The following is a 27,100-nucleotide window of genomic DNA, read 5'->3' on the forward strand; positions in this document are numbered from 1 at the left end:
GAATAAAATTGGGAATTAAGTGCCTAATGATGACCATGAATCCATTGTTGACTGTTGGAAAAATCCATCTGGCTCACAAATGTGCTTTAGGGAAGAAAACTGCCATCTTTACCTAGTCTGGCTGAGATGTGACTCCAGATCAATAGCAATATGGTTGATTCTTAACTTCCCACTGATTAGCTAGGAAGGAGTACTAAACGCTGGCCTTGTCATCAATGCCCATATCCCGAATGAGTGAATAAAATGCTGCTCGAGAAGAACTTTCAGGATTTTGCACCACATCCACTCCCTCCACCGCCCAAGCTCAGTCAGAGCACAGTCGTACAAGATACATTACAAAATTTCACCAAGGCTCCTTCCTAACCCATGATCATTTTCACCCAGAAGGACAAGGCCAGCAGGTACAAAGGAACACCACGCCTGTGTGGAAAGGCAAGTTCCCCTTCAAGCCACTCACTATCCTGACTTGGAAATACTGTTTCTCGCTGTTCCTTGAGTGTCACTGGGTCAAAATTTTGGAACTCCTTCCCAAATGACATTGCGAGTCTACCTCCAGCATGTGGACAGCAGTGATTCACACATGTGACTCACCTTCTCAAGGGCAACTGGGAATGGGCAATAAAGCTTCATGCTCTTTGGATGCAAGTTCTTCGGTACATGCTGTCTGAACACACACCTATGGGGCAGGTGGTATTTTTGTCTGGGTCTCCTGACCCAGAGGCAGGGACATTGCCAACAAATAAGACCAGCCTGGTCCTTTGGTGTAGCTGGCAGCAGCCATTCTCCCTTCAGGAGATTGTCCCTGAGTGAGACTGGAGGGCCGATACCCCTGGGTAGGGTGTGGAGTGGGGTGGGAATGTTCTGTCCCTGAGAGGTCCCCATGAGGGGGGAGGATGTGCCCCACCCCCATCCTTGCCAGGGGAGATGGGTTGAGGGAGTGGGAGGAGCTGCCCCCTGGGGTTGGGGGAATATAAAGAACAAAGAAAATTTACAGCCCAGGAACAGGCCCTTCGGCCCTCCAAGCCTGAGCCGATCCAAATCTACTGTCTAAACCTGTCGGTCAATCCTAAGCATCTGTATCCCTCTGCTCCCCACCTACTCATGCATCTGTGCAGACGCATCTTAAATGAATCTACCGTGCCTGCCTCTACCACCTCTGCTGGCAACGCGTTCCAGACGCCCACCACCCTCTGCATAAAGTATTGCGTGTATCCCCTTAAACTTTCCACCTCTTACCTTGAAAGCGTGAATCCTTCACCCTGGGAAAAAGCTCATCTCTATCCACCCTGTCTATACCCTTCATGATTTTGTAAACCTCAATCAGGTCCCCCCTCAATCTCCTTTTTTCTAATGAAAATAAACCTAACCTGCTCAACCTCTCTTCATAGCTAGCACCTTCCATACCAGGCAACATCCTCGTAAACTTTCTCTGCACCCTCTCCAAAACGTCCACATTCTTTTGGTAATGTGGCGACCAGAACTATACACAGTATTCCAAATACAGCTGAACCAATGTCTTGTACAATTTTAACATGACTTGCCAGCTCTTATACTCAATACCTGTCCAATGAAGGTAAGCATACTATATGCCTTCTTGACCACTATGTCCACCTGTGCAGCCACCTTCAGGGTACAATGGACATGCACTCCCAGATCTCTCTGCTCATCAACTTTTCCCAAGGCTCTTCTAGTCATTGTATAATTCGCTCTAGAATTAGTCTTCCTAAATACATCACCTCACATTTGTCTGGATTGAAATCCATCTGCCACTTTTCCGTCCAACTCTCCAGTCTATCTATATCCTCCTGTATTCTTTGACAGTCCTTTATGCTTTCTGCTACTCCACCAATCTTTGTGTCATCTGCAAACTTGCTGATCATACCAACAGTGCCCTCTTCCAGATCAGTTATGTATCTCACAAACAACAGTGGCCCCAGCACTGATCCCTGTGGAACACTGCTGGCCACCTTTCTCCATTTTGAGAGACTCCCTTCAACTACTACTCTCTGTCTCCTGTTGCTCAACCAATTCTTTATCCACCTCGCTAGAACACCCTGCACACCATGTGACTTCACTTTCTCCATTAGTCTACCATGGGGAACCTTATCAAATGCTTTACTAAAATCCATGTATATGACATCAACAGCCCTTCCTTCATCAATCAACTTGGTCACTTTCTCAAAGAACTCTATTAAGGTGGTAAGGCACAATCTGCCCCATACAAAACCATGTTGCCTATCACTGATAGTTGCCAATCATCACGCCCTTCCTTCAGGGCAAAAGTGAGGACTGGAGATGCTGGAAACCAGAGTTTAGATCAGAGTGGTGCTGGAAAAGTACAGCAGGTCAGGCAGCATCCGAGGAGCAGGAAGATTGACGTTTTGGCCAAAAACCCATCATCAGGAATAGAGGCAGGAAGCCTCCAGGGTGGAGCGATAAATGCGGGGGGGGGGGGAAAGAGGGGAAGAGAAGGTAGCAAAGAGTATAATGGGTGGATGGAAGTGGGATGCAGGTGATAGGTCAGAGAGGAGGGTGGAGTGGATGGGTGGGAAGGGGGATTGGCAGGTAGGACAGGTCATGAGGACCGTGCTGAGCTGGAAGGGTGGAACTGGGGTAAGATGAGGGGGAAATGAGGAAACTGGTGAAATTTACATTGATCCCCTGGGGTTGAAGTGGTTCGATGCGGAAGATGAGGCGTTCTTCCTCCAGGCATCGGGTGGTGAGGGAGTGGTGGTGGAAGAGGCCCAGGACCTGCATGTCCTCGGCAGAGTGGGAGGGGGAGTTGAAATGTTGGGCCACGGGGGGGTGGGGTTGATTGGTGTGGGTGTCCCGGAGATGTTTAGTTGCACCAATCACCTGTGCCAGGCTGCAGAGAGGAGGCACAGTATAATGACTATTCCAGAGAAGCCAAAGCTATTTTTCTCAGTCTGACCTCCAACATGTATTGTAGCAGCATTGCCTCACAGCCCAATACATACAGAGAACGTGGGCCTAAACAAGAAGGCCTGGGCCATTGCCATGGTAACCACTGACTATACATTGAAGCAGTGGATCGGGTATGAGCCAATCAGAGGGAATGCCTGTTGTTGTTGTTGTCCTGTAAGCTCTAAAACATGAATCTGTAAGAGACGAGAGACCAGAGCTCAGAGGCAGGAAGATGAACTGTCCTCGGCAGAGTGGGAGGGGGAGTTGAAATGTTGGGCCACGGGGCGGTGTGGTTGATTGGTGCGGGTGTCCCGGAGATGTTCCCTAAAGCGCTCTGCTAGGAGGCGTCCAGTCTCCCCAATGTAGAGGAGATTGCATCGAGAGCAATTCCTTTAACCAAGTGTATGTGCTTGCAATAACGTCATACTCCCAGGCACCAATCCAAGCCCTAAGTCCATCTGCCTTACACACTATACTCCTTGCATTAAAGTAGATGCATTTCAGGCCAACAGTTCTTTTGCGTACATTTGCTCTCTGCCTACTCTTCCCCTTGGTAATGGTAATGTGAGGAGTTGTGTGTGTGAGGCAGTGCCCCCCGGGGTGGGGGGGGAGGTGTGAGAGTGACCCCTGGGGGGGGAGTGGGGTGTGTGTCCCGGGGAGACGGATTGAGGGTGGGGCTGCTCTGTTTACGTGGAGATCCCCCGCCCCTTCCTGCGGATGTGACGCAGGGACCGGAAGTCGCTGTTGGGGACCGGAAGTGGAGGGCGGCGGATTCGAGTCGCTTTTTTTCGGAGTTTCTGAAAAATCATCCGCGAGGCCCCGGGGCCGCACCGAGAGCGAGAGCGTGAGTCCCGGGGGTCGGGGGGTGGCCGATCGGGCGCGGCCCGGCCCGGCCCCGGCCCCGGAGGGAGGGAGGGACACGGTGCCCTGTCCGCTGCGTAACTAGGCCCGAGGCCTGAGGATACCGGCCCTGGGCCTGACCTCCCTCCTGCTTCATGGGGAAAGGGAGGGAGGGAACGTTTTCTGGGGGTCGGGGGGCGAAATCAGACCAGGGTCCCCATCCTACAGTAACTACCTACGTTTATATAGCGCCCAAAGCGTGATTTCCTTTCCCGGGGACCTTGGGTGTGGAACCTTTGGTTTTATAAACTCCAGTGGAGGAGGAGAGAGGGAGGGGGGGCCGAGGCCGCACCATCTGAAGGCGCAGCCCCTTGTGGTGTCCTGGAGAAGGGGCGTGAGCTCAGCAGCTTTGGGGAAAGGCGGGGGCGAGGCCATTGAGCGGTTTGACCTTTAACGTGACCCTGATGTTTGACTGGGAGCCGATGGAGGTGTTTGGGGTTTGGTACAAATTTGGACAAATGCAGCAGAGATTTGCATGGCTCATGTTTATGTGGATGGGATGTTGGGGATTGACCAGGAAGGAGTGTGTTACACCGATCGTGTCTGGAAGTAACAGTCATGGATAAGAGTTTCAGTAACGAATGAGTTGATGCAGGGGCACCGATCACAGTGTTAAAGAGTTAAGTTGGGCATCCTGATTGGTGACCTGAATATACATTGAAATCTGTCCTCGAGGTCGAATATAACTCAAATTTGTGAACAACCAGTTGCTCCACAGAGGGATAAGAGTTGGGAACAGATCCTTTGAGAATACCAGAGGATGTCATGCAGAAGCAAGGAGAAATTGCTCTGGCTGTGACTGGATACATTTGTGTTGTGGGGAAAATTTGGGCAGTTCGAGAGGAAGCAGGAGGTCCTATTGTTTAAATGTGAATCTTCCAGATTTTCTCCAAACTTCTGGCTGGAAAATCCTGACCAATCCATCAGTGCTACTTTCTCATACTGTCTAAATATTAGTTTGCCTGTTAAATTGGTGTTCCTGCAAATTGTGCTGATGAAAAGCTGTTATAAACAACACAAAATGTCTTTTTTAGCAAGTTCTGTACTACCAAATTACTTCTTCAAAAATTGTGATCAAAATCAATTTGTCCTGAGTTGAGGCTCTGTGTGCTTGTCCCGAGATAGTGAAAGTATTTTCTTTGGATTAGGCTACAAAAATTTTGAAATGCTTTTGAGTTATGTGCAAAGGTACTTTTTATAAAGATCAAACACACTTTTCATTCGGAGAAATGGAGTGAATTATCTTTTTAACTTCCTTGAGAAGCACAGTAAATCTGATTGTAAAATATCCTAAAGACATATTTCAAATTTGTGATCATAATTCTGTCTTTGAAAAAATAATTTTGCCTTTCCCATTTGTTTTAACTCCTCAGTTTTGAATTCCTAATATCAATAATAATGAAAATATGCTTGCCACCATGTGGAATATTCGAAGTAAACACCAATAGCTTTAAGTGGGGCATGATGGCTTGGATGATATTAGGTAGAATAAGGTTGTATTTATGTGTAGTTCCCATTTCTCTTGATCAGGGCTTGGTGTCAGCAGTGACATTCACTGTGGACTTATATTAATCTTTTATTCAGCTTAACATTTCTGCTGAACTGAATTGTTGTTTCTTGTAGATGTCAGATGAACTGGCAAAGCAGCTGGCCAGTTATAAGGCACAACTTCAACAAGTAGAAGCTGCATTATCTACTGATGCAGAAAATGAAGATCTCCTTAAATTACAAAAGGATTTGCAGGTTGGTGTTCTATTTCTATTTTTTAATACATATTTTGCATTTTGTTAAGGGGCACTTCCCCAATTTATTAATGATCAAATTTTGGTTTTAGTGACTGGTAGAATGCAACAATCAGGTATACCCATCTTATTAATAAAAGCAAACTGCTGAACAACATCTGCTGGACAGGATGATTATGTTGCATTAGGAATACTGTTTCCAATGTGTCTCTGGAAACCAAAATCAAAGCAACTGCAGAAGAGAAATTAAATCACTCATAGGAAGTTGCTTTGCAGCAATCTTATTCTATTAGTAGCGTGTATTTCTCTCTGTGCGAAATAGTTTTTAATTAGCTTGTTCTTCCAATATTAAATGTAGAATGTACCATTGTAGCTGTTCCTGACATTGCCTTGAGTCAGCGTTTCATTATCTTTCCACAACAAATGTAAAAACTATAAATTATCGCCAAAGTTTCCAGATTGGAAGCATGTGGTTAGTCAAGCCATTTGAACTTGAGAGAATAATGTATTTAGACATATGGATATATTGACCAACAGCTAGAACATTCAAAATAAAATCCATATCATGTAGGATCACTTTGCCAAAGTCGCCTAAATATATACATTGGGAACAGGAGCAGCCCCTCGAACCTGCTTTGCCAATCAGTAAAATAATGGCTGATTTGATAAGGTCAATTTCCATCCAATCCCCAAAATCTTTCGCCTCACTTACTCGTCGAGATTCAATTGACCTTTGCCTTAAAAAAGAAACAGGGTCAGCTTCAACTGCCTTTTGAGGAAAAGTAGCCTTTCAACAAAAATATTTTCTTCCTCATTCCTTAAATTGACAGCATGTTATTTTTGAATAGAATCTAGAGCTCAGAGTGACTATCGCAAGAGGAAACCTGCTTTTCATTTTCACACTCATTGCATTCAGCAGTAGGATAAATCGCTCAGCCTTGCAATTGAAAATTAAAATAGAACAGAGCTCTTAATTCACAAAGTAACCAGTGTGATTTCATAACTTTGATGTCAATATTTTGGGTGGAATGAGCCATGGGTAGGTCCTTGGATACATTCTTGATATAGTTTTTCTTGGTTTGAATACTGTACACTGCTAATTTCAAAGGATGTAGTTGCAGTTGAGTAATTTGTGTGTCTGTGTCTGTGTGGGTGGTTGGGTGTGTGTGTCTGTGTGTGTGTCTGTGTGTGTTTCGGTGTCTGTCTGTGTGTGTGTCTGTGTGTGGGTGTGTGTGTGTGAATTGTTCCATACGTCTTGATGCAAATAGTCTCATTCTGGGTCATTCACATCTTTAGATTTTTTGATACTGTGTAACTGGTTTTGGACTGCATCAATGTTTTATTTTTGTTGGTATTTTCTAATGTTAGCTTGTTCAGAGATGTTATGACACAGCTCTGTACCTAGGTCACCTAATCCAGAGGTAGGGATGCTACCAGTGCACCACATGAACTCACTGCAACTGTAAGATATTTTTAATCAACTTGTTCTAAAGACACACCTATGTAACAGGTGGAACTCAAATCCACGACTTCTGCCTCACAGATAGGGGAAACGTCAGAAGTCATATGACTCTAGATTATAGTCCAGCAGGCTTATTTAAAGTCACAAGGTTTAGTAGTGCCCCTTCACCTGGCGAAGGAACAGCACTCTGAAAAATTGTGATTTTAGTTACACTATGTTATAGTCCAATAGGTTTACTGTGACTTCTGACTTTGTCCACCGCAGTCCAACATCAGCACATCCATGTCATGGCTATCATCAAAGGTAGGGATAATACCACTGCACTACAACAGCCCCATTGCATCTGCACTTTTTTGAATCAGCGGGTTCAGAGATGTTATTACACACCTCTAGAGCAGGTGGGACTTGAACCCAGGTGTCTCAGTTCAGGAGTAGGGACACTATCTCTGCGCCACAGGAGGGCCCAGCATCTTTTGTTAGTTTGGAGTCCAGATTGGTTGAAGCTATGAAATCCAATTCCCTATTAGAAAGACAGGAATTGACGACTATTAGCCTGTGATTGAGCCTGCCATTGGCATAAGAAAGACAAATTTAGTATGAATGTGGACAACTTCTCCTGAAATGCCAGCTTCCTGCAATAAACTCAAATAGTTCATATGTAGAAACCTCTTAAGTCCACAAGAATTCTCCACATGGCTCTGAGTGCAAGCAGTGCAGGGTGATCTTCTGCAAATGCTTAGTGACAGTTTATTTCTGCTACATGTAGTATGGCGGGTTGTTTGAAGCCCAAGGCACCAGGAAAGTAACCTGGAGTCTGCTAGACTCCCATTCTATACTTCTGTTTTGATATGATCACTTTATGTCCAAAATCCATTTGTATTTTTAAGGATTACTGTCTTAGATTTGGTTGTGCGTGACTGTTCAGGAACTCCATTTTTTTTCTTTTGCCTGTACTGTCAGATACGTTGTAACGGGCCTCTTTTCAAAAGAAAATCCATCCTTGCACACAATTCTTTAATTTGGCAGGAAGAAACAGAACATTGAGTTTTACTGTTGGAGAACCTGGACAACCGAAGCCATAAAGTTGTTTGAATTTTCTTTTATGTTTTTACGTGTGTGACCATAATACTCACGCTACTGTAGTAATAACTTCATTCTTAAAATTAACTTGCAGACTCCTGCATTGATCTCTTCCAATATTTTTTTTAATCAGCCAGCATTTGTAAGGCTGGTATTTATTTCCTATTTCTGTTCCAGTTAGATTTCAATTCATTTCAGTCAATCATGAACCTTTTATAATTCTGCAAAGGGAAGCAGGTTGTCTTAAAAGAACTTGGTTAATTGGATCATCATTGTGCTCAGATAAACCCATATGTTCATGTACATATTTGCTGCAGGGTTGTGTTAATTCCACTCCCTCTGTTACCCTTCATTTTATTTTACGTTAATGTAGTCTGAATATTACTGTATAATCAAAACGTCAGGCCTGTTGCAATCCGTCATAACCCAAGCTACCATGATATCGCATTCAGGGGAAATCAGACTGTAGTACTTCTATATTTTACATCTTTTTTTCACAGTTGATACACGCCATGTTTGATTTCAGGTGGAATTGGACTCTGCATCTTGTTCTGAGTAAGTATTATCCTTGTCACCAGTTGCACATGGATTTAAATAGATCTAATTGGATAAAATAGTTAGCAGGACTTTATTTGCCATCTTGATTTCTAGTCTGCTTTCAAACTCCAATATAAATGAATTAAGATCTGTTTCTTCAGAAAACCACAGAAAAGTTAAATCTACTTGTAGCTGGATGTTGATTATCAAAGGTGTGTTATTAGTTGTTCACAGTTACATTTGGTTTCATTTTCCTTGGACGTTTCTTGAAATATATGATCACCTGACCTTCAAAAGAGTGACAGTGCTTTGAAATTGGAAGGTATTTACATAAAGAGGGATCTTGGGTAACATCAGCAAACTCTTGCCAGACCGCAATTGATTTGAACACATTTTTCAGCCATGTGTATGCAAAGCACTTTCCTCGTTATTATTCTAATTTTCAGCACCATAAAATTGATAAAGCTACAAATGAAAAGATCTGTCACACAAAAGTGGTGTCAAAGATCTTGTGGGTATCTGTAAGAGTAGCCATGTAATGGTAAGCAACCAGTCTAGTGTTTAAATGAATATCCAATTTTAGAAAGGTTTTCAGAAAGAATAGACAAGTTAATGTTTTGCATGAAAATCAATATGTTAACTTGTGTGACCTCCCCATGGATACTGCCTGACTTGTTTGTTTCTCATGGTTTGTGGGTTTTTTGTTTGTTCTACCATGTTTGCAACGTTTCTTTGCTGTTGTTGCCTTACTTATGAAGACCCTGGTTTCAATTATATCCTCTTTGAAATCTCTATTCTGCCACAAGATGGTGCTCTCTAAAAGTCAAGATACAGTACACACAATCCTTCCTGAATCTGGCGCTAGGCTTTTGAGAGAACTGCCCAACAATATTTACATATTCATATATTAACTGTTTTTGCTAATTAAAATCCAACCTTCAGTTTAATTATATCTAGGCATTGCTGCAGGAACAGAAATAAAGAGCCTATTTTGCCTCTTAGATTTGCAGTTAATTGGTCAGACTAATTCTCATCCTGGGTCTGATTTTTCTTCTACAGCCTCAGGTTTTTATGCATTCTATTCTGAATTTGTTAATTTCTGCATGTGAGAACATGTGAGTGGCGAGTATAACAGTACAGTAATAACAGGACTTGGTGTCAGAAAACCAACACGAGAAAAATCTACTTGGCCTCATCCTCACCAGTCTCCCTATCACAGATCCATCTATCAATTGTTAAGAATGACCATCCTCCTCTTGTGTGATTTCAAGGTCTCAATTTCACAGTGAGCATACCCGCTATGTTAAACAGGATAGATTCAGAATAGATTTAACAGCTCCAAACTGGGCTTTGGTCAGGTGTTGTGGGTCATCAGCAGCAAAACTGCTGTAACTTCATTGCCTGGCTTATCATTCTGTCTGCCAATAGCATCGAGACAGGATGCAAAAAACCAGGTTAAATTGTTGGCAACATCTTCAGCCAGAAATGCTGAGTGGAATATCCGTCTCTGCATTCTCTTGAGGTCCTGGTCTAAACTGAAGTGAGTCTTTACCAATTCGGTTCATAGAAGCAAGATAAGTCCAGTTTGACCAACTGCTGTCCCGTAATGGAGCCTTTCATTAACGGTGCTTAAGTGAATCTTGCTCACCTGCTCACAGATGCTTGGTTCAGGTTTAGCCAGACCCACTTGACTCCAAATCCTATTTTAAGAGTGAAGTGAGAATGATTGGTCTTGATGTCAAAGTATTATTTGATAAGAGTTTGCCATCAAGTCATCCAGGTAAAACTGAATGGAAATGGGGGGTAGGGGACTCTGGTGGTGATGATCTTTCACCTGGCTATGACCAAACCTGTCTCACAGGCAACTCGTTGTTGTAAGCAAATTGTTTCCACCCTTGAACATCACTTAAGAGTTCCTCAGGGCAGTATCCTAGCACAACCAATTTTAACTGCATTATGTAATGACTTTGTTCCATCATAAGCTGACAAGTAGAAATGTCTGTTGATGTTGCAGAGTGTTCACCTCCATCCACAACTTTCTTAGATACTGGAGCAGCCTGTGTTTATACATAACAAGACCTGGGAAATGGACAGGCTTGGGCTGATGTTACCTACATTTTATTTACCAATTAAATACCAGACAATGACCATATCCAACAAGAGAATGTTTACTCGTCTTCCCATGGCATTCACTATCAATATCTTGGGGATCACCATTGACCAGAAATGTAATGCAATCAGCCATGTAAATACAATGGCTATTAAAGCAGTCACAAGCTGGGACTTCTGCGTTGAGTGAGTACAGACTCTTCAAGCTTTTCCTGCACATGAAGCACAAGTCAGGAATGTGATGGAACATTCTTCACTTAATGGGTATCATCACTGACACACAGATGTCAGTGTACACCATCCAAAAGGTGCACAGCACCAACTTCCTCAACAATAAAACATCTATGAAATCAGTGAACTACATCACCAAGAAGAGCATGGGAACCACCACCAGCATCTAGCTTCCCCTCCCAGTCGCACCCTCCTGGCTTGGAATTATATTGTGTTCTTTCATTGACTCTGGATGAAAATCCTGGTGCAGGGAAGGCACTGGTTAATGTCCCCGGACCAGGAATCCAGAACCCCAGACCAGTGCTCATAGCAGATGGTAAGATTTGAATTCATTAATATCTGGAATAAAGAGCTGGCCTATTGGTGACTATTTTGATTATTGCAAAAACCCATCTGTCACTAATTACCTTTCTCTGGTCTGGACTATTTGTGACTCCAGATCCACACTAATGTGACTTTTAACTGTCCTCTAGCCAAATAGGGATGGGCAGGAAATGCTGGCGGAGCCAGTGGTGTCCACATCCTTTGAACAAAAAGAAACAACATTCCCTGCCCAGTAGGGTAATTACACCACCTAGCCTCCAACTAAACTGGTTACTCCACACAGTCATTGAAAGGGTAATTAGTAGTCAATAATAAATGCTGACCTTGCCAGGAACATCCACATATTAGGGATGAATGAAGATTTCCTTGCTGTTCTGTTTACAAAGAGGCATTCGATCAGATGGGGATGATTTGGGAAGTAGTGTAGTGGCTTGCTGCAACAGTGCTCTCTGCCATTCTCTGGTCTGGAAAAATATTGTTACAGTCCAAACTGGGTAAACCTTTACTGTCAGGTCCTGGTCTTCAAGACGAAAGTGCATATAAAAGCAATTATTTCTTCGCTTTCCCACCACATTTGGAGAATTTTTTTAAAAAGTATTCCTCCACAACTCCACCTCCATTTCCCTTTGGAAACTTGCTATTCCAGGTCTCCAACTCACCGGAAAGCTAATATCCGCCATGAGATTAGCCAACAAGTGACTCCAGCAGTGATTGGAATGCAGGACTGAAGAGATTGACAATTGGATGTCAGCAGTATTCAAACTCAGTACCTCCTGGTTCCTTGGTAAGCTGGCTGCTTGGAGCTTGTGGAAGAGGAGCTAGATCTTGCTTTCTTTTAAAAATATATACTTTTGCTTTAATTAAAGTTGAGATGTATTTATTTTGCCCTTTTAAAGGGGACTCTTTCCTTTCAAATTGTTTTCTCAAAGGGGCAATTTTGCTTTTCAGTGTCCCTTGGTAAACTGCAGCTAGTGGGAGAGTGAATACTCCATATTTCCTTCAGCCTCCGTCCCAGTGGTGAAATGGGAGCAAGAGATGCCCCACAGCCTCAGTAGAACGTACAGTCCCAAAGAAATAGCCGAGTACTCATCACTTAGTAATAGAATTGTCATTTCGTTCATTCTCAAATCTTCACGTCTGGAACGGGTGGAATATTTATAGCAGAAGTAGGTAGTGAGAGAATTCCAGTGGTGTATAAAACATCCAATACTGCTTTATGAGAATTTAATTTTTTGAGTTGAAGAAGGAAGTGAGCAAAGCAAAATTGGAACTGGCTTAAAGGTGTGAAGAGTAATAGAGAAGAAGCCCACATTTGAATGCTAGCAGATCTGAGAGATATTGACATCATTTAAAAAAAACATATGGCGGGGGGGGGGGGCACAAAGCAGGAGCAGAAACCTAAGCAGCAAAAGCAAGATGAAGGGCAGTGCCAGAACAGCACAGTTCAGGACAGATCCAGTCCTATTGGAGACTATTAGTAGAAATAGTGGGAGGTGGTGGAAGACATGAGCATAGTTCTTGGTGAGGAACTTGTACCTTTTCTCTTTATTAAAAAAAAGTGAACAGTGCAGTTAGTGGTTGAGAAGAATAGTGAAATATTTGATAGGATGAGACTGTGAGAAAGGTAATATTGATGGATTTAGCTTCTTTGAAACTAGACAAATCAGTACACTTGTACATCATTTTCCTCTCTCTGGGTACTGACATGGAACTAGAGGAGTATTGATCCTTCTTTAGAGATGTATGAATTATTCAAGGAAGTTTATTTGAGGAGGAAACAAGAAGGGTCAGTGTTACACATCAATAATTGACACATGTGCAGAGGAAGCTGGATCCAAAGTTCAGTTATAAAAAGCCAAGAGAAAAAGTGACTGGAAAGCTCTTTCTAGCAAAGTTCTGCAGTGCTCAGTACTGAGTTCCTTGCTTTTCATGGCATATATCACAATGATTTAGACTGCAAGGAGTATGATTAAGAACTTTACAGATATTAGTTGGTCATGTGGTCGACAGTGAGAACAGCAAGAAAGTATCACTGGACTGAGCAGCTGAACAGAAAATCGTTGAATGGAATTCAGTCTAGAGAAAAGAGCAAATTCATTTTTGAGATTAAACAAAGCAAGGTGATATGTAATAAATGAGGGGATGCTGTGAAGTTGAGAGGAACAGAGACACCTTGGAGAACATGCCCACCAATCTCTGAGGTGTTAAGACATATAGGATAATTTCCTTTTTTGGCCAAGTATAGGAAATGAGAGCAAAGAGCTATTCTAGAATATTCAAACATTAGTTAGGCTGCAGCAAGAGTACCACTTGTAGATCTGGTCACTGCATTACGGGAAAGATATGAATACTCAGTAGAGGGCACAGAAGAAATTTGAGGAGAATGCTGCCAGGGCCTGGAGAATTTTAGCCCCAAGGAAAGTTTAGATAGATTGGAGTGATTATGTTTGGGACACAGCTCAAGGACAGTTTAATTAGGGAGTATGAAATTGCAGGGCATAGATAATTAGAATGGAGCTAGTTCTCTTAGTAGAGAGTTTAATAGCTAGAGATGGACTAGATTGAAATTTAAAATAATTGGTACAAGACTGATAAAGGAGTGGAAAAGAAATGTTTTCATCTTGTGTGGGCTGGTATTCTGAAAAGCTGTCAGGGTTGGAGAGGTAAAAATCTTCATTACACATACTGTGACTGACAGGGCTAGAGACACAGCAGGAAAGTGGAATTAACCTGGATATCTATCTTTCATCTGCCATATAGCCATGGGTTAGATGGCCTCGGTGTGTGCTGTAAACGCATGTGAATATATCAAAACTCTGTGAGATTGCTAACTACAAAACAGGATGGATGTGTAGCTTGATGTCATCTTGTATCTCATTTTCTTTGAAGTAACCCTCCAGTTATGATTATTTGAAATGAGCTGTTCTCCTTTTTCTCTTTGTTCCCCTATCAGTCTTTATTGCATCCTTTCACTTGGTGTTGAAGTGCTCTGTTGTTTCTATGTGGCCTTCACTCCATGTCTCTCCCCCCATCAGGTGTATGTTTCCATTCTCACATTAGGACACTCTAACAGGATTCAAACAGCAGTCAGTTTCAGAAAAACCTACAGTGTAGGCTAGAAAATTTGTCCATGACAGTGACATCTGACTTGAGCTGTCTGTATCTTGGTTTCTCTGTCAGTTTATTTACTTTTGGGATGTGGGCATTGCAGGCTGGCCAGCATTTATTGCCATCACTAGAGTCCTGTGGGAAGGTGCAGAGCTGATTCTTGAGCCATGTGCTGTAGTGTGACCTTAGGGAGGAAATTCCAGGATTTTGATCCAGTGGCAGTGAAGGAATGGTGATGTATTTCTAAGCCAGGATGGTCAGTGGCTTGAAGAGGGTCTTGCAAATGGTTGTATCTGCCCATGTCCGAGATGGTCGTGATTGTTGGTTTGGAAAGTGCTGTTTAAGAGGAATCACTGCTGACTTTCTGTAGTGCGGTTTGTAGATAGCAGCAGCAGCAGCGGTGTGTACTGAGTGTCAGTAATGGAGGGAGTGGATGTTTATGGATGTGGTGCCAGTGAAGCGGGCTGCATTGTCCAGGATGGTGTTGAGTTTTTTGAGTGTCGTTGGAGTTGTACCCATCCAGGTAAGTGGGTAATAGTCCATCACACTTCTGACTTCTGCCTTGGAGATGGTGGACAGACCGTGGGGAGTCAGGAGGTGAATTACTCATTGCCTCCGACTTGCTGTTATAGCCACTGCGTTTATGTGGCAAGTCTAGTTGCATTTCTGGTAAATGGCAACCCTCAGGATGTTAATAGTGGCGGGTTCAGCGATTGTAACACCATTGAAAGTTACGGGGCAGTGGTTAGATTGCCTGTTATTGACGATGGTAATTGCCTGGAATTTGTGTGGTGCAAATACTACTTGTCCAAGTCTAGACATCTAACCACTACAGAGTTTGCCCCTGGTATCCATTGATTCCAGTATTGCTTGGGCTCCTTGATGCCACACACAGTTGAATGGAGCCTTGATGTCAAAAGGGAATCATTCTCAATTCAGCTCTTTTGTCCATGTTTGAACCAAGGCGGTAATGAGGTCAGGAGCTGAGTGACCCTGGGGGACCCCAAACTGGGCGTCGCTGAGCAGGTGCTGCTTGATAGCCCTGTTAATGACCCCTTCCATCACTTTATTGAGGATCAAGAGTAGACTGATGGAGCAGTAATTTTCCAGGTTGGATTTGTCCTGCTTTTTGTGTACAGGACATACCTGGGCAATTTTCCACATTGTTGGGTAGATGCCAGTGTTGTAACTGGGCTGGAACAGCTTGGCGAGGGGAGTGAAACACAAGTCTTCAGTACTATTGCTGGAATGTTTTCAGAGGCCAGAGTCTTTGCAGTATCCAGTGTCTCCAACTGTTTCTGGATATCACATGGAGTGAATCAAATTGGCTGAAGACTAGTATCTTTGATGCTGGAGACCACTGGAGGAGGCCGAGGTGGATCATCCAACAGTTCTGGCTGAAAATTACTGCAAATGCTTCAGCTTCTCTTTGACACTGATGTGCTGGGCTCTTCCATCAATGAGGATGGTGATATCTGTGACACTGCCACCACTTTCAATGAGTTGTTTACTCGACCACCAACATTCCCAAATGGATGTGGCAGGGCTGCAGAGCTTAGATCTCATCCATTGTTATGGAATCGCTTAGCTTTCACTTGCTGCTTGTGCTGTTTGGTGACTAGCAGTCTGGTTTGGTAGCTTCACCAGGTTACATCTCATCCTCAGGAATGCGTGGTGCTGCTCCTGGCATACCCTCCTGCACTCTCCATTGAACCAGGGTTGATCCCCTGGCTTGATGGTAATGGTTGAGTGGAGGATATGCCGGGCCATGAGGTTACAGATTGTGCTGGTGTACAATTCTGCTGCTGTTGGTGGCCCACAGTGCCTCATGGATGCTGAGTCTTGAGTTGTTAGATCTGTTTGAAGTCTATCCCATCCCCATTTAACGTGGTAAAAATGCCCCACAACACGATGGATGGTATTCTCAATGTGAAATTGGGGCTTTTTCTCCACAAGGAATGTGTGCTGGTCACTCTTACCGATACTGTCATGGACAGATGCATCTGCAGCTGGCAGATTGGTAAGGATGAGCTAAAGTATGTTGCTCCCTCACCACCTGCCACAGACCCAGTCCAACAGCAATATCCTTTCGGACCCAACCAGCTAGATCGTTCATGCTGCTGCCGAGTGACTCTCGGTGATGGATATTGAAATCCCCCACCCAGAGGACATTTTGTGCTCTTGCCATCCTCCGTGCTTCCTCCAAGTGTTGTTCAACATGGAGGAGTAACGATTCATCAGCTGAGGGAAGATGGTATGTAGTAATCAGTAGGAGGTTTCCTTGCCCATGTTTAACCTGAAGCCATGACACCTCATGGGGTCCAGAGTCAATGTTGAGCATTCTCAGCAGAACTCCTGACTATATCCCACTGTGCAGCTACGTCTGCTGGGTCTGTCTTGCCGGTGGAACATGACATATCCAGGGATGGTGATGGTGGTGTCTGGGACATTGGCTGTAAGGTATGATTCTCTGAGTATGACTGTCAGGCTGTTGCTTGACGAGTCTGGAGACAGCTGTCCCAATGTTGGCAGTATTCCCCAGACATTAGTAAGGAGGACTGTGCAGGGGCAGCAGGGCTGCTTCTGCCCTTGTCTTTTCCGGTGCCGGGGCCACTGCCAGGTGGCTGTCTGGTTTCATTTCTCTGCTGAGACTTGTTGCACCATCTCAGAGAGCAATTGAGAGTCATCCAGATTGCTGTAGGTCTGGAAACTCATGTAGGCCAGGCTGGGTGAGGACAGTAGATTTCTTTCCCTGAAGGACATTTGTGAATTAGATAGGTTTTTCAGTAGGTTCTTGATTCCACCATCTACTGTGGTGAGTTCGATGCTGGGTCCCTAGAACGTTCAATGTCTTCATTACTACCTGAAGCTTCTATTTTAATAGAGTTTTCAGCATTGTAAAACACGAGGACACATCATTGGAAACTCTGGATACTAGAGCTAGGACCCAAAAACTTGGTCAAATACCTTGGTTTTAAAACACAACCTCAAATAGAGAGTTTTAGGAAGTACTTGGCAGCCGAGGAATGAAAATCAGTGAATTACAGGAATGCAGAAATCAAAAAGGATATCAAAGCCAAAGGGTTGGAACATTGTGTTTGCCCTGGCTCGCTAAATGAGCATCATGGCCAAGCCATTCTCCAGTGTTTCCCCTTGCCTAGCACGTTGTTTCTGTTGAATACCCTCTTCAATGTCTCAATTGAACCTGCCTCTATCACACTTTCAGGCATTGCATTCCAGAACTGAACCATTGCAAATGAATTTAACACTGGACCCTGTTATTCTTGGAGGACCCTTTCACAAGGAGGAATGGTTTCTCCCTATCTTTTCCCAATCCCCTCAGGATTTTCAAAACTATCAGATTTCCTTTTCATTGCCTTCTCTCCAGTTTATCCTCTAACTGAAAGTTTATAATCTCTTCTGCACTTTCTGATGTATTCATATTCTTCCTATAGCACTGTGCCCAGTTCTGTACATATTACTCAGGCTGAGATAAGGAGAAAGTGAGGACTGCAGATGCTGGAGATCAGAGCTTAAAAATGTGTTCCTGAAGAAGGGCTTATGCCCGAAACGCCGATTCTCCTGTTCCTTTGATGCTGCCTGACCTGCGCTTTTCCAGCAACACATTTTTAAGCTCAGGCTGAGATAACACAATAAATGATTAAATCCAAGGAGCAGAACTTCTTTCAATGTGAGATGGACTGGAGGTCTTACACATGTCAAGGAATCATTAAAATAGTGAAGTCTGGAGATTGCAAAGGCATAGATGAAGATAAAACGCAGCATTAGTTAAAACTAGTCAGAAGCGAGAAAAGTGCTGATTTGTGATTTCTTTGCGTTGGTCAAAATGTAGGATCGATGTTGCAGTATTGGAATGTTGCTGAAAACTGATTGTTTTCCAGCGAGAATAGTTTCCATGTGGTTCGAGGCTACACGTGCTCTAAGTTATACACAACTAGCAGACCAGTGAGTCTCTCATCAACGGTAGAGGAACTGTTTGGGAGAATTCTGAAGTGGACCGAATTAATGTCTACGTGGAGAGGTAATGTTTGATCAGGGTAGTCAACATGGTTTTGTCAGAAGGACATCATGTCTAACAAAAGCTAATTGAATTTTTCAAGGATGTGTCTGGCTGTGTAGATGAGGTTAGTGAAGTTAATGTAGTTCATATGGATTTCAGCAAGGCCTTTGACAATCCCATATGGTTCATAAAAAAGATGAAAACAGATGGATTCAAAGTTGGATTAGTGATAGAATACAGAGGATTGTGGGAAAAGGCTATTTCTGTGACTGGAGCCTGGTGTACAGTGGCATACTGCACGGATCAGTCCTGGGTCTCTTATTGCTCATGGTTTGTCTAAATGATCTAGATAAGACTGTAGGAGGGTTGCTAAGTATGTCTGTGGATGACATGAGGGTTAGTCAAGCAGTTATTAGGGATCGAGCAAGTCTTAGGTTACAGGAAGATATAGATGGACTAGTCAATTGGCAGATCAGTGACAGATGGAAATTACTCCTGAAAAGTGTGAAGGGGCACTTTGGAAGACGAGGGTTACCTCAATGAATGGCAGGACACTGGAAAGCACAGTGGAGCAGAGGAATGTTGAGGAAATTGCCCACAGGCCAAGTGAATAGGGGGGTTAAGAGACATACAATATGCTTGCTGTTATCAGTCATGGCAATTAATAAAGCAGAGAGATTCAGTTGGAGATGTACAAAACTTTTGTGAGGCTACAGCTGGAGTACTGTGTGCAGTTCTGGTCACCGGAGTGCAGGAAGGATGTGATTGCGCTGGAGAGGGTGTGCGGGGGATTCACCAAGATGCTTCCTGGGATGGAGTAGTTTAGCTACAAAGAGAGGCTGGATGGTCTTGGATAAATTTCTTTTGAGCAGAGGAGGCTGAGAGGCTGCCTGATAGAGGTGCATAAGATTGAGGGGCAAGGACAGCGTGAATAGAAAGCAGCTGTTATGTCTAGTTGAAGTGTCAGTAACAAAGGGAAGTAATTTTAAAGTGAAAGGCAGGAGATTGAGGGGATTTGAGAATAAAACCTTTTCACTCGGTGAGGTGGACATCTGAAATTTGCTGCCTGAAGGGGGTTGATGCAGGAAACCTCTCAACCTTTAAAAAGTACATGGATCACTTGAAATGCCATAACATGCAAGGCTGTGGGCCAGGTGCTGGAAAGTGGGTTTAGTGTAGTGGATGAATAGAAGGGCCTCTTCTGTGCTGTATGGTTCTCTGCACAGCACACAACTTCCTATGCAGGGCATGTCCAGATATTTCTAATCCACATGGTCAGAGATGTTATTATGTACCTATGGAACAGATGGAACTTGAAACCAAGCCTCTTGGTCCAGGGGTAGGGACGCTGTTGTGGTTCTGTTTGCCGAGCTGACACTATCACTGTGCCACATAAGGGCCCACAGGACACGTATTAAATGGTCTCTTTAATTTACCTAATGTGTGTAACTTTGCAAAAAGGCCCATGTGCTTAAACAAATTGGCTGCATAGCACACAAAAAAACCATTAAAGGGTATGTTTTAGGTATAAATGGAAAATCTTAAATAGGCTTTTAGATTGGATTGGGAGTACCCATAATAACCTGGGACAGGTACAGCAGTCCTGAATGTAACAGGTTACTAAACAGAACAGCCTCAACCATGGCAACTTAAAGTTAAATTGTTTCAGTGTTGAGTATCCTTAATAATTTGAGTTGAAAAGCAATTTTGAGATCTGTTGTCAGTCAATATCAACAAGAACCAATTGATTCAAGTTTAAAGTTTCAAGATGGCAGTCCCATTTACATTTAAAGAATGACAGGATTTAGAACAAGCTTCAGTGTTTGAGTCTCCATTGATTTATTGTCAAAATGACATCTTTAACAAAAGAATAAATAAGTAATTCAATTTCTATATCATATGTTCCATATTTAACACATTCTTTGATGATTTGGAAACTGAATGCTCAAACACTGCTTTGTTAACTTTTTAATTAGCGCTCTCCACTTTGAGAGGAGACAGATGTGGGGCATTCGGGTTCAATACATCCTGGTTCTAATCTTCATCAAATGATCAGATAGTTTTGACTGTGAAGGGGGGGATAACATTTAATTAATTTGCAGTCATGTACATCCATGTAACTATTTTGTTTTATCTTTTCCAATTTGAGTAAAATGTTGATTGTTTGGTGAAAGTAGATCCAAGAATATAAGTTATGGTTTAATACTGTTAAAAGAAGGACAGCACTAAGTTCTGTGTTTACTTGCATGTCTTACAGGAAGTTATAGAACTGACCAGAGACCTGTTATCAAATCAGCCTTCTGTTGCTGCAGCTAATGCAGATAACTCAGCAAATTCCATACCTAGTCATAAATGGAAGACTGGTGACAAGTGTATGGCCGTTTGGAATGAAGATGGACAGTAAGTGTAGAACTCTCTAACAATACATCAATAGAGCAGTAGCCAATGGTAAGAGATTCTTTGAGATCTATTCTGAAATTTGAAGCTTTGACCTGCAATGTTACAGTGGTAACTAATAATATACAATAACTAGTTATGATGCAGGGATATGTAATCCGTGAGCCAAAGGTGCTCATCAATCATGTGGGCGGCACGGTGGCACAGTGGTTAGCACTGCTGCCTCACAGCGCCAGAGACCCGGGTTCAATTCCCGACTCAGGCGACTGACTGTGTGGAGTTTGCACATTCTCCCCGTGTCTGCGTGGGTTTCCTCCGGGTGCTCCAGTTTCCTCCCACAGTCCAAAGATGTGCAGGTCAGGTGAATTGGCCATGCTAAATTGCCCATAGTGTTAGGTAAATGTAGGGGAATGGGTGGGTTGCGCTTCGGAGGGTCGGTGTGGACTTGTTGGGCCGAAGGGCCTGTTTCCACACTGTAAGTAATCTAATCTAATCTAATGTTTGACTTTGTAACCTCATTGCTAGTTTCTTCATTCTGAAAGAGAATTCACAAACGTGTAAATTTAGCAATGAGTGGTACGGTAATCATGATGGAAATAAGGAGAAACTTCAGACAGAAGGCTGTAGAGGCCAGGTCACTGAGTATATTTAAGGCATAGATAGATTCTTGATTGTCAAGAGTCACGGGGAGAAAGCAGGAGAATGGGGATGAGAAACTTATCGGCCATGCGTGAATGGCGGAGTAGACTCGATGGGCTGAATGTCCTAATTTCTGCTCCTATGTCTTATGGACTACTAAGTATGTGTTTCTGATTACTTTGCTGCCTTTACTGATTGCTTCTGATTTCTGTGGGTCCACTGATAACTAAAGAAAGCACACTTGTCAATAGTGGGCCAAACCACAGGCTTCACTAGCAAAAGTACACAAGCCATGTTTCGAATCCTTCAGAACCGTCTCTCTTGCACCTTCTGATTAGTGCAGATGTCTGATTGTTTATATACACCTGAAGCAGAAACAATTTATGTCGACCTTTTTAAACTACCTCTGGTGGAAGCTTAGGAAATTATTTCAGTTATGAACCCCTAAGCATCTATGTATTCTGATTCTCATTCCACCCTTTTCTGTCAAGATTAAGCAGCATTAACATTTCACCTGTTGCACACTTTCTGGTGCCTTCTATCTGTTTATTTTAAATGGTCAGTGTGGACCCTAATGGGCCCCATGTTGTGGTCAGTGTGGATCCTAATGGGCCCCATGTTGTGGTCAGTGTGGATCCTAATGGGCCCCATGTTGTGGTCAGTGTGGTCCCTAACGGACCCCATGTTGTGGTCAGTGTAGTTCCTAACAGGCCCCATGTTATGGTCAGTGTGATCCCCAATGGGCCCCATGTTATGTTCAGTGTGATCCCCAATGGGCCCCATGTTATGGTCAGTGTGGTCCCCAATGGGCCCCATGTTGTGATCAGTGTGGTCCGTAATGGGCCCCATGTTGTGGTCAGTGTGGACCCTACTGGGCCCCATGTTGTGGTCATTGTGGATCCTAATGGGCCCCATGTTGTGGTCATTGTGGATCCTAATGGGCCCCATGTTGTGGTCAGTGTGGTCCCCAATGGGCCCCATGTTGTAATCAGTGTGGTCCCCAATGGGCCCCATGTTGTGGTCAGTGTGGTCCCTATTGGGCCCCATGTTGTGGTCAGTGTGGTCCCTAATGGGCCCCATGTTGTGGTCATTGGCACAGCAACAGGGCTTGCTGATGACCTCATAGAAAGCAACCCATAAGGATCAGAAGATCAGAGTGTCACAGATTAGCCCTTTCCTAACATTGACTCCTGCATCTAGAAGATCACCAGACATTAACCAAGTAATGTCAGTAAACTGTAAGTAGCTACTCTGATTGAAGTATTCTCTCGGACTGCCAAATTAATTGCTCCAAATTTATTTTGCTTTATGGAATTTAATTTAAACAATAACATGCAATTAGAATAAATTTAAGGTATTATAAACTTTTTTAAAAAAGCATTAATTTTAATATTATCCAAGAAGTTAGTATTCCAAAAAGTATAATAATTGTGACGTGGTGTACCTTCAAAGAAAAACCTAGTTACATCTCAGTCAAAAAAAGTATATATTTTTCAAAGACTTTTAAGAGTCTTTTGCAAGTTTATTGAATGGCAGATTTTCCTCAGTTTGATGATTTCAACAATTACAGCCTGTGGAATCCTTAAACAGTTCACCCTTTAGGGAAGCATAGAATTCCTGACAGCATGTCCCGAATTTCCATGTTTAACTGTATACATGTGGAGAAAGTGAGGACTGCAGATGTTGGAGATCAGAGTCAGAGTGTGGTGCTGGAAAAGCACAGCAGGTCAGGCAGTGTCCGAGGAGCAGGCGAGTTGGTGTTTCCAGCATAAGCTCATCATTAGGAATTCTTCCCGATGCTGCCTGACCGGCTGTGCTTTTCCAGTATCCCACTCTTGGACTGTGGATATGTGGACTCAGTGTTGTCCATTTCTGAGTTGTGATGAGTGTGACTGCTGACGGTTTTATTGTCGTTGCACTCTCAAAATAGAAGCCTTTCTTTGATTTATTCTTAGAAGTCTAGGTGGAAGTGTAGCACATTAACCTTTAATAAATTGTTGAAACCATTAATATTAAATAGATTTTGCTGAACTGGCAGAAATATTGTTAAATCGTGAATCCTGCTCACAAACGTGTTGATGTATTAATCTTGAAACTATTTTCAATAAATTACAATTATTTTAATAAATATAATCTGTAACATATAATTTTTAAAATGTTAGAGGGTTGTTAGAGGGTCTGTTTGTCAAACCTCTACTCACATGCTTACAGCCCTAACTTCCTTACAGACTGTATGAAGCGGAGATTGAAGAGATTGACCAAGAAAATGGTACAGCTGCAATCACATTTTCTGGATACGGTAATGCTGATGTGCTTCCCTTGGTCAACCTGAAACCTGTTGAAGAAGGAAATGATTCTGAAGAGCTGGGTGGTGACAAACCCAAATCAAAGTGAGTACTGGCGGCCAGCTCTCTCAAACAAAAACAAATTACTGGAAAAACTCAGCATGTTTGGCAGCATCTGTGGAGGGCGAAAACAGTCACTATTTCGAGTTCAGTGGCTCTTTAACTCTGATTCCAGTGTCCTTTCTCCTTCAGAGTTCTCCTTCAGAGTTCTCCTTCACACGTGCTGCTAGACCTGAGCTGCTCCAGCAATTTTGATTGTTTTTTGTTTCAGAATTTCAGCATCCGCAGTTTTGTTTTATTCTTGTTTCTAATGTTTAGGATAGTGCATCTTAAGTTGTAACATTTTCTTGGTGGATTTTGAATTTGGCTGTTTACAGGAAGGAAATGGTTGCTCAACAGAGGGAGTATAAGAAGAAGAAAGCATTAAAAAAAGCTCAGAGAATGAAGGAGCTTGAACAGGAGCGTGAGGAACAAAAAGTAAAATGGCAGCAGTTTAATAACAGAGCCTATTCCAAGAACAAAAAAGGACAGGTATGTATTGTGCACAAGAACAATTATTTCTAAAGATCTTTTTTTGCTGGTTATTGCCTCTGTCATCCTGAGTACCAGCTCCCGTGATTGCAAGGGTGCTGTAGCATGACATTTAAATGGTGATTTTTAAAAAAATTATTTAGATCATTATCTTTCCAAAGCATGATTCTATCTTCACCAAATATTCTTGTACATTTCACACAGGAATGACTGGGTGGCATTCCGCTGTGATACTTTATTTTTCCTTAATGCAGCAGGACTGGACCTAACCATTGGGCGATGGGGACCTGAATTGTAGCTCCATTGTACAGGAGGTTGAGAGTAGTGAGGTCAGGAATAAGGTTTCAAGGTCGGTGGGGTGTACCAGCAAGCAGGAAGGTGGTTTGAAGTGTGTCTACTTCAATGCCAGAGCATCCAGAATAAGGTGGGTGAACTTGCAGCATGGGTTGGCACCTGGGACTTTGATGTTGTGGCCATTTCAGAGACATGGATAGAGCAGGTACAGGAATGGTTGTTGCAGATTCTGGGATTTAGATGTTTCAGTAAGAGCAGGGAAGGTGGTAAAAGAGGGAAAGTGTGGCATTGTTAGTCAGGGACAGTAGAAAGGACGGTTGATGAGGACTTGTCTACTGAGGTCATTTGGGCTGTGGTTAGAAACAGGAAAGCAGATGTTACCCTGTTGGGTGTTTTCTGTAGGCCTCTGAAAAATTCCAGATTTGTAGAGGAAAGGATTGCAAAGATAATATTGGCTAGGAGTGAAAGTAACAGGGTAGTTGTTATGGGGGACTTTAACTTTCCAAATACTGACTGGATAAGTTTTTGTCCAGTGTGTGCAGGAGGATCTCTTGACACAGTATGTAGACAAGCCAACAAGAGGCAAGGCCATATTGGATTTGGTACTGGGTAATGAACCAGGCCAGGCGTTAGATTTGAAGGTAGGTGAGCATTTTTGTGATAGTGACCACAATTTGGTTATGTTTATAATGGAAAGGGATATGTATATACCACAGGGCAACAATTATAGCTGGGGGAGAGGCAATTATGCAGTTAGGTGATATTTCGGATGATTAGGATGGGGAAGGAAACTGTGGGGGATGGGCACAATTGGCAGCCCCAAGTTGTGGTCCACATAGGCACCAATGACATAGGTAGGAAGAAAGGTGGGGATCTAAGGCAGACATTCAGAATACAAGCTTAGAGCTTGTACAAACAGAGTTGTTATCTCTGGTTTGTTGCCCCTGACACATGCTAGCGAGGCAAGAAATAGGGAGAGAGGGGAGTTGAACAAGTGGCTCCAGGAATAGTGCAGGAGGGAGGGTTTTGGTTTTCTGGATAATTGGGGCTCTTTCCGGGGTAGGTGGGATCTCTACAAACAGGATGGTCTTCACCTGAACCAGAGGGGTACCAAGATCCTCGGGGGATATTTGCTAATGCTCTTGGGTAGGCTTGAAGTAAATCGTTGTGGGGGGGGGGGGGGTTAGAAACTGAAATTGTAATTTGAGGACACGGGAGCATGAGAGTACTAAAGTCAGAACCAACATTTCAAGATTGCAAGAAGTTGGTTTGAAGTGTGTCTACTTCACCGCCAGGAGCATCAGGAATAAGATGGGTGAACTTACAGCGTGGGTTGGTATCTGGGATTTCGATGTTGTGGCCGTTTCAGAGACATGGGTAAAACAGGGACAGAAATGGTAGTTTGCAGGTTCTGGGATTTAGATGTTTCAGAAAGAACAGAGAAAAGAGTAAAAGAGGGGGTGGTGTGGCACTGTTAGTTAAGGCCAGTATTGTGGTTACAGAAAGGACATTTGAGGACTTGTCTATTGAGCTAGTATTGGCTGAGATTAGAAACCGGAAAGGAGAGGTTACCCTATAGGGAATTTTCTATAGGCCTCTGAACTGTTCCAGAGATTGAGAGGATAGGATAGCAAAGATGATTCTCGATAGGAGCGAGAGTGACAGGGTAGTTCTAATGGGGAACTGTAACTTTCCAAATATTGACTGGGAATACTATGGTTTAAGTACTTTAGGTGGGTCAGTTTTGTCCATTGTGTGCAGGGCGGCTTCCTGACACAGAATGTAGACAGGCCAACAAGGAACAAGGCTACATTAGATTTGCTACTGGGTAATGAACCCAGCCAAGTGTTAGATTTGGAGGTAGGTGAGCACTTTGGTGATAGTGACCACAATTCGGTAATGTTTACTTTAGTGATGGAAAGGGATAGGTATATACTGCAAGGCAAGAGTTATAGCTGGGGGAAAGGCAATTACAATGCGATTAGGCAAGCTTTAAAATGCATAGGATGGAGAAGGAAACTGCAGGGAATAGGCACAATTGAAATGTGGAGTTTTATCAAGGACCAGGTACTGCGGGTCATAGAGTCATAGAGATGTACAGCATGGAAACAGACCCTTCGGTCCAACCCATCCATGCCAACAAGGTATTCCAACCCAATCTAGTCCCACCTGCCAGCACCCAGCCCATATCCCTGCAAACCCTTCCTATTCATATACCCATCCAAATGCCTCTTAAATGTTGCAATTCTACCAGCCTCCACCACTTCCTCTGGCAGCTCATTCCATACACGCACCACCCTCTGTGTGAAAAGGTTGCCCTGTAGGTCTCTTTTATATCTTTCCCTTCTCGCCCTAAACCTGTGCCCTCTAGTTCTGGACTTCCCGACCCCAGGGAAAAGGCTTTGCCTATTTACCCTTTCCATGCCCCTCATAATTTTGTAAACCTCTGTAAGGT

At 43.3% G+C, this 27,100-nt stretch overlaps 1 protein-coding gene across 2 annotated transcripts in view; it reads left to right on the forward strand.

The window, feature by feature from the left end:
• Window positions 1-3,646: 3,646 nt before the first annotated feature.
• The window catches only part of smndc1 (survival motor neuron domain containing 1), a 35,629-nt gene continuing 12,175 nt past the window's right edge, over window positions 3,647-27,100 (forward strand). Inside the window, exons 1-5 of one of the 2 annotated variants that reach the window (XM_043713103.1) lie at window positions 3,647-3,769; window positions 5,449-5,568; window positions 20,697-20,839; window positions 23,704-23,865; window positions 24,198-24,351. In XM_043713103.1, coding sequence (XP_043569038.1) covers window positions 5,449-5,568; window positions 20,697-20,839; window positions 23,704-23,865; window positions 24,198-24,351 — 579 coding nt within the window. In that variant the 5' untranslated portion in view covers window positions 3,647-3,769. Of the gene's footprint in view, window positions 3,770-5,448; window positions 5,569-11,280; window positions 11,303-20,696; window positions 20,840-23,703; window positions 23,866-24,197; window positions 24,352-27,100 lie in introns of those variants that run through there. The other variant, XM_043713104.1, reaches the window with a different exon arrangement.

The sequence above is a fragment of the Chiloscyllium plagiosum genome, chromosome 22, assembly GCF_004010195.1.
Source record: "Chiloscyllium plagiosum isolate BGI_BamShark_2017 chromosome 22, ASM401019v2, whole genome shotgun sequence".
NCBI lineage: Eukaryota > Metazoa > Chordata > Chondrichthyes > Orectolobiformes > Hemiscylliidae > Chiloscyllium > Chiloscyllium plagiosum.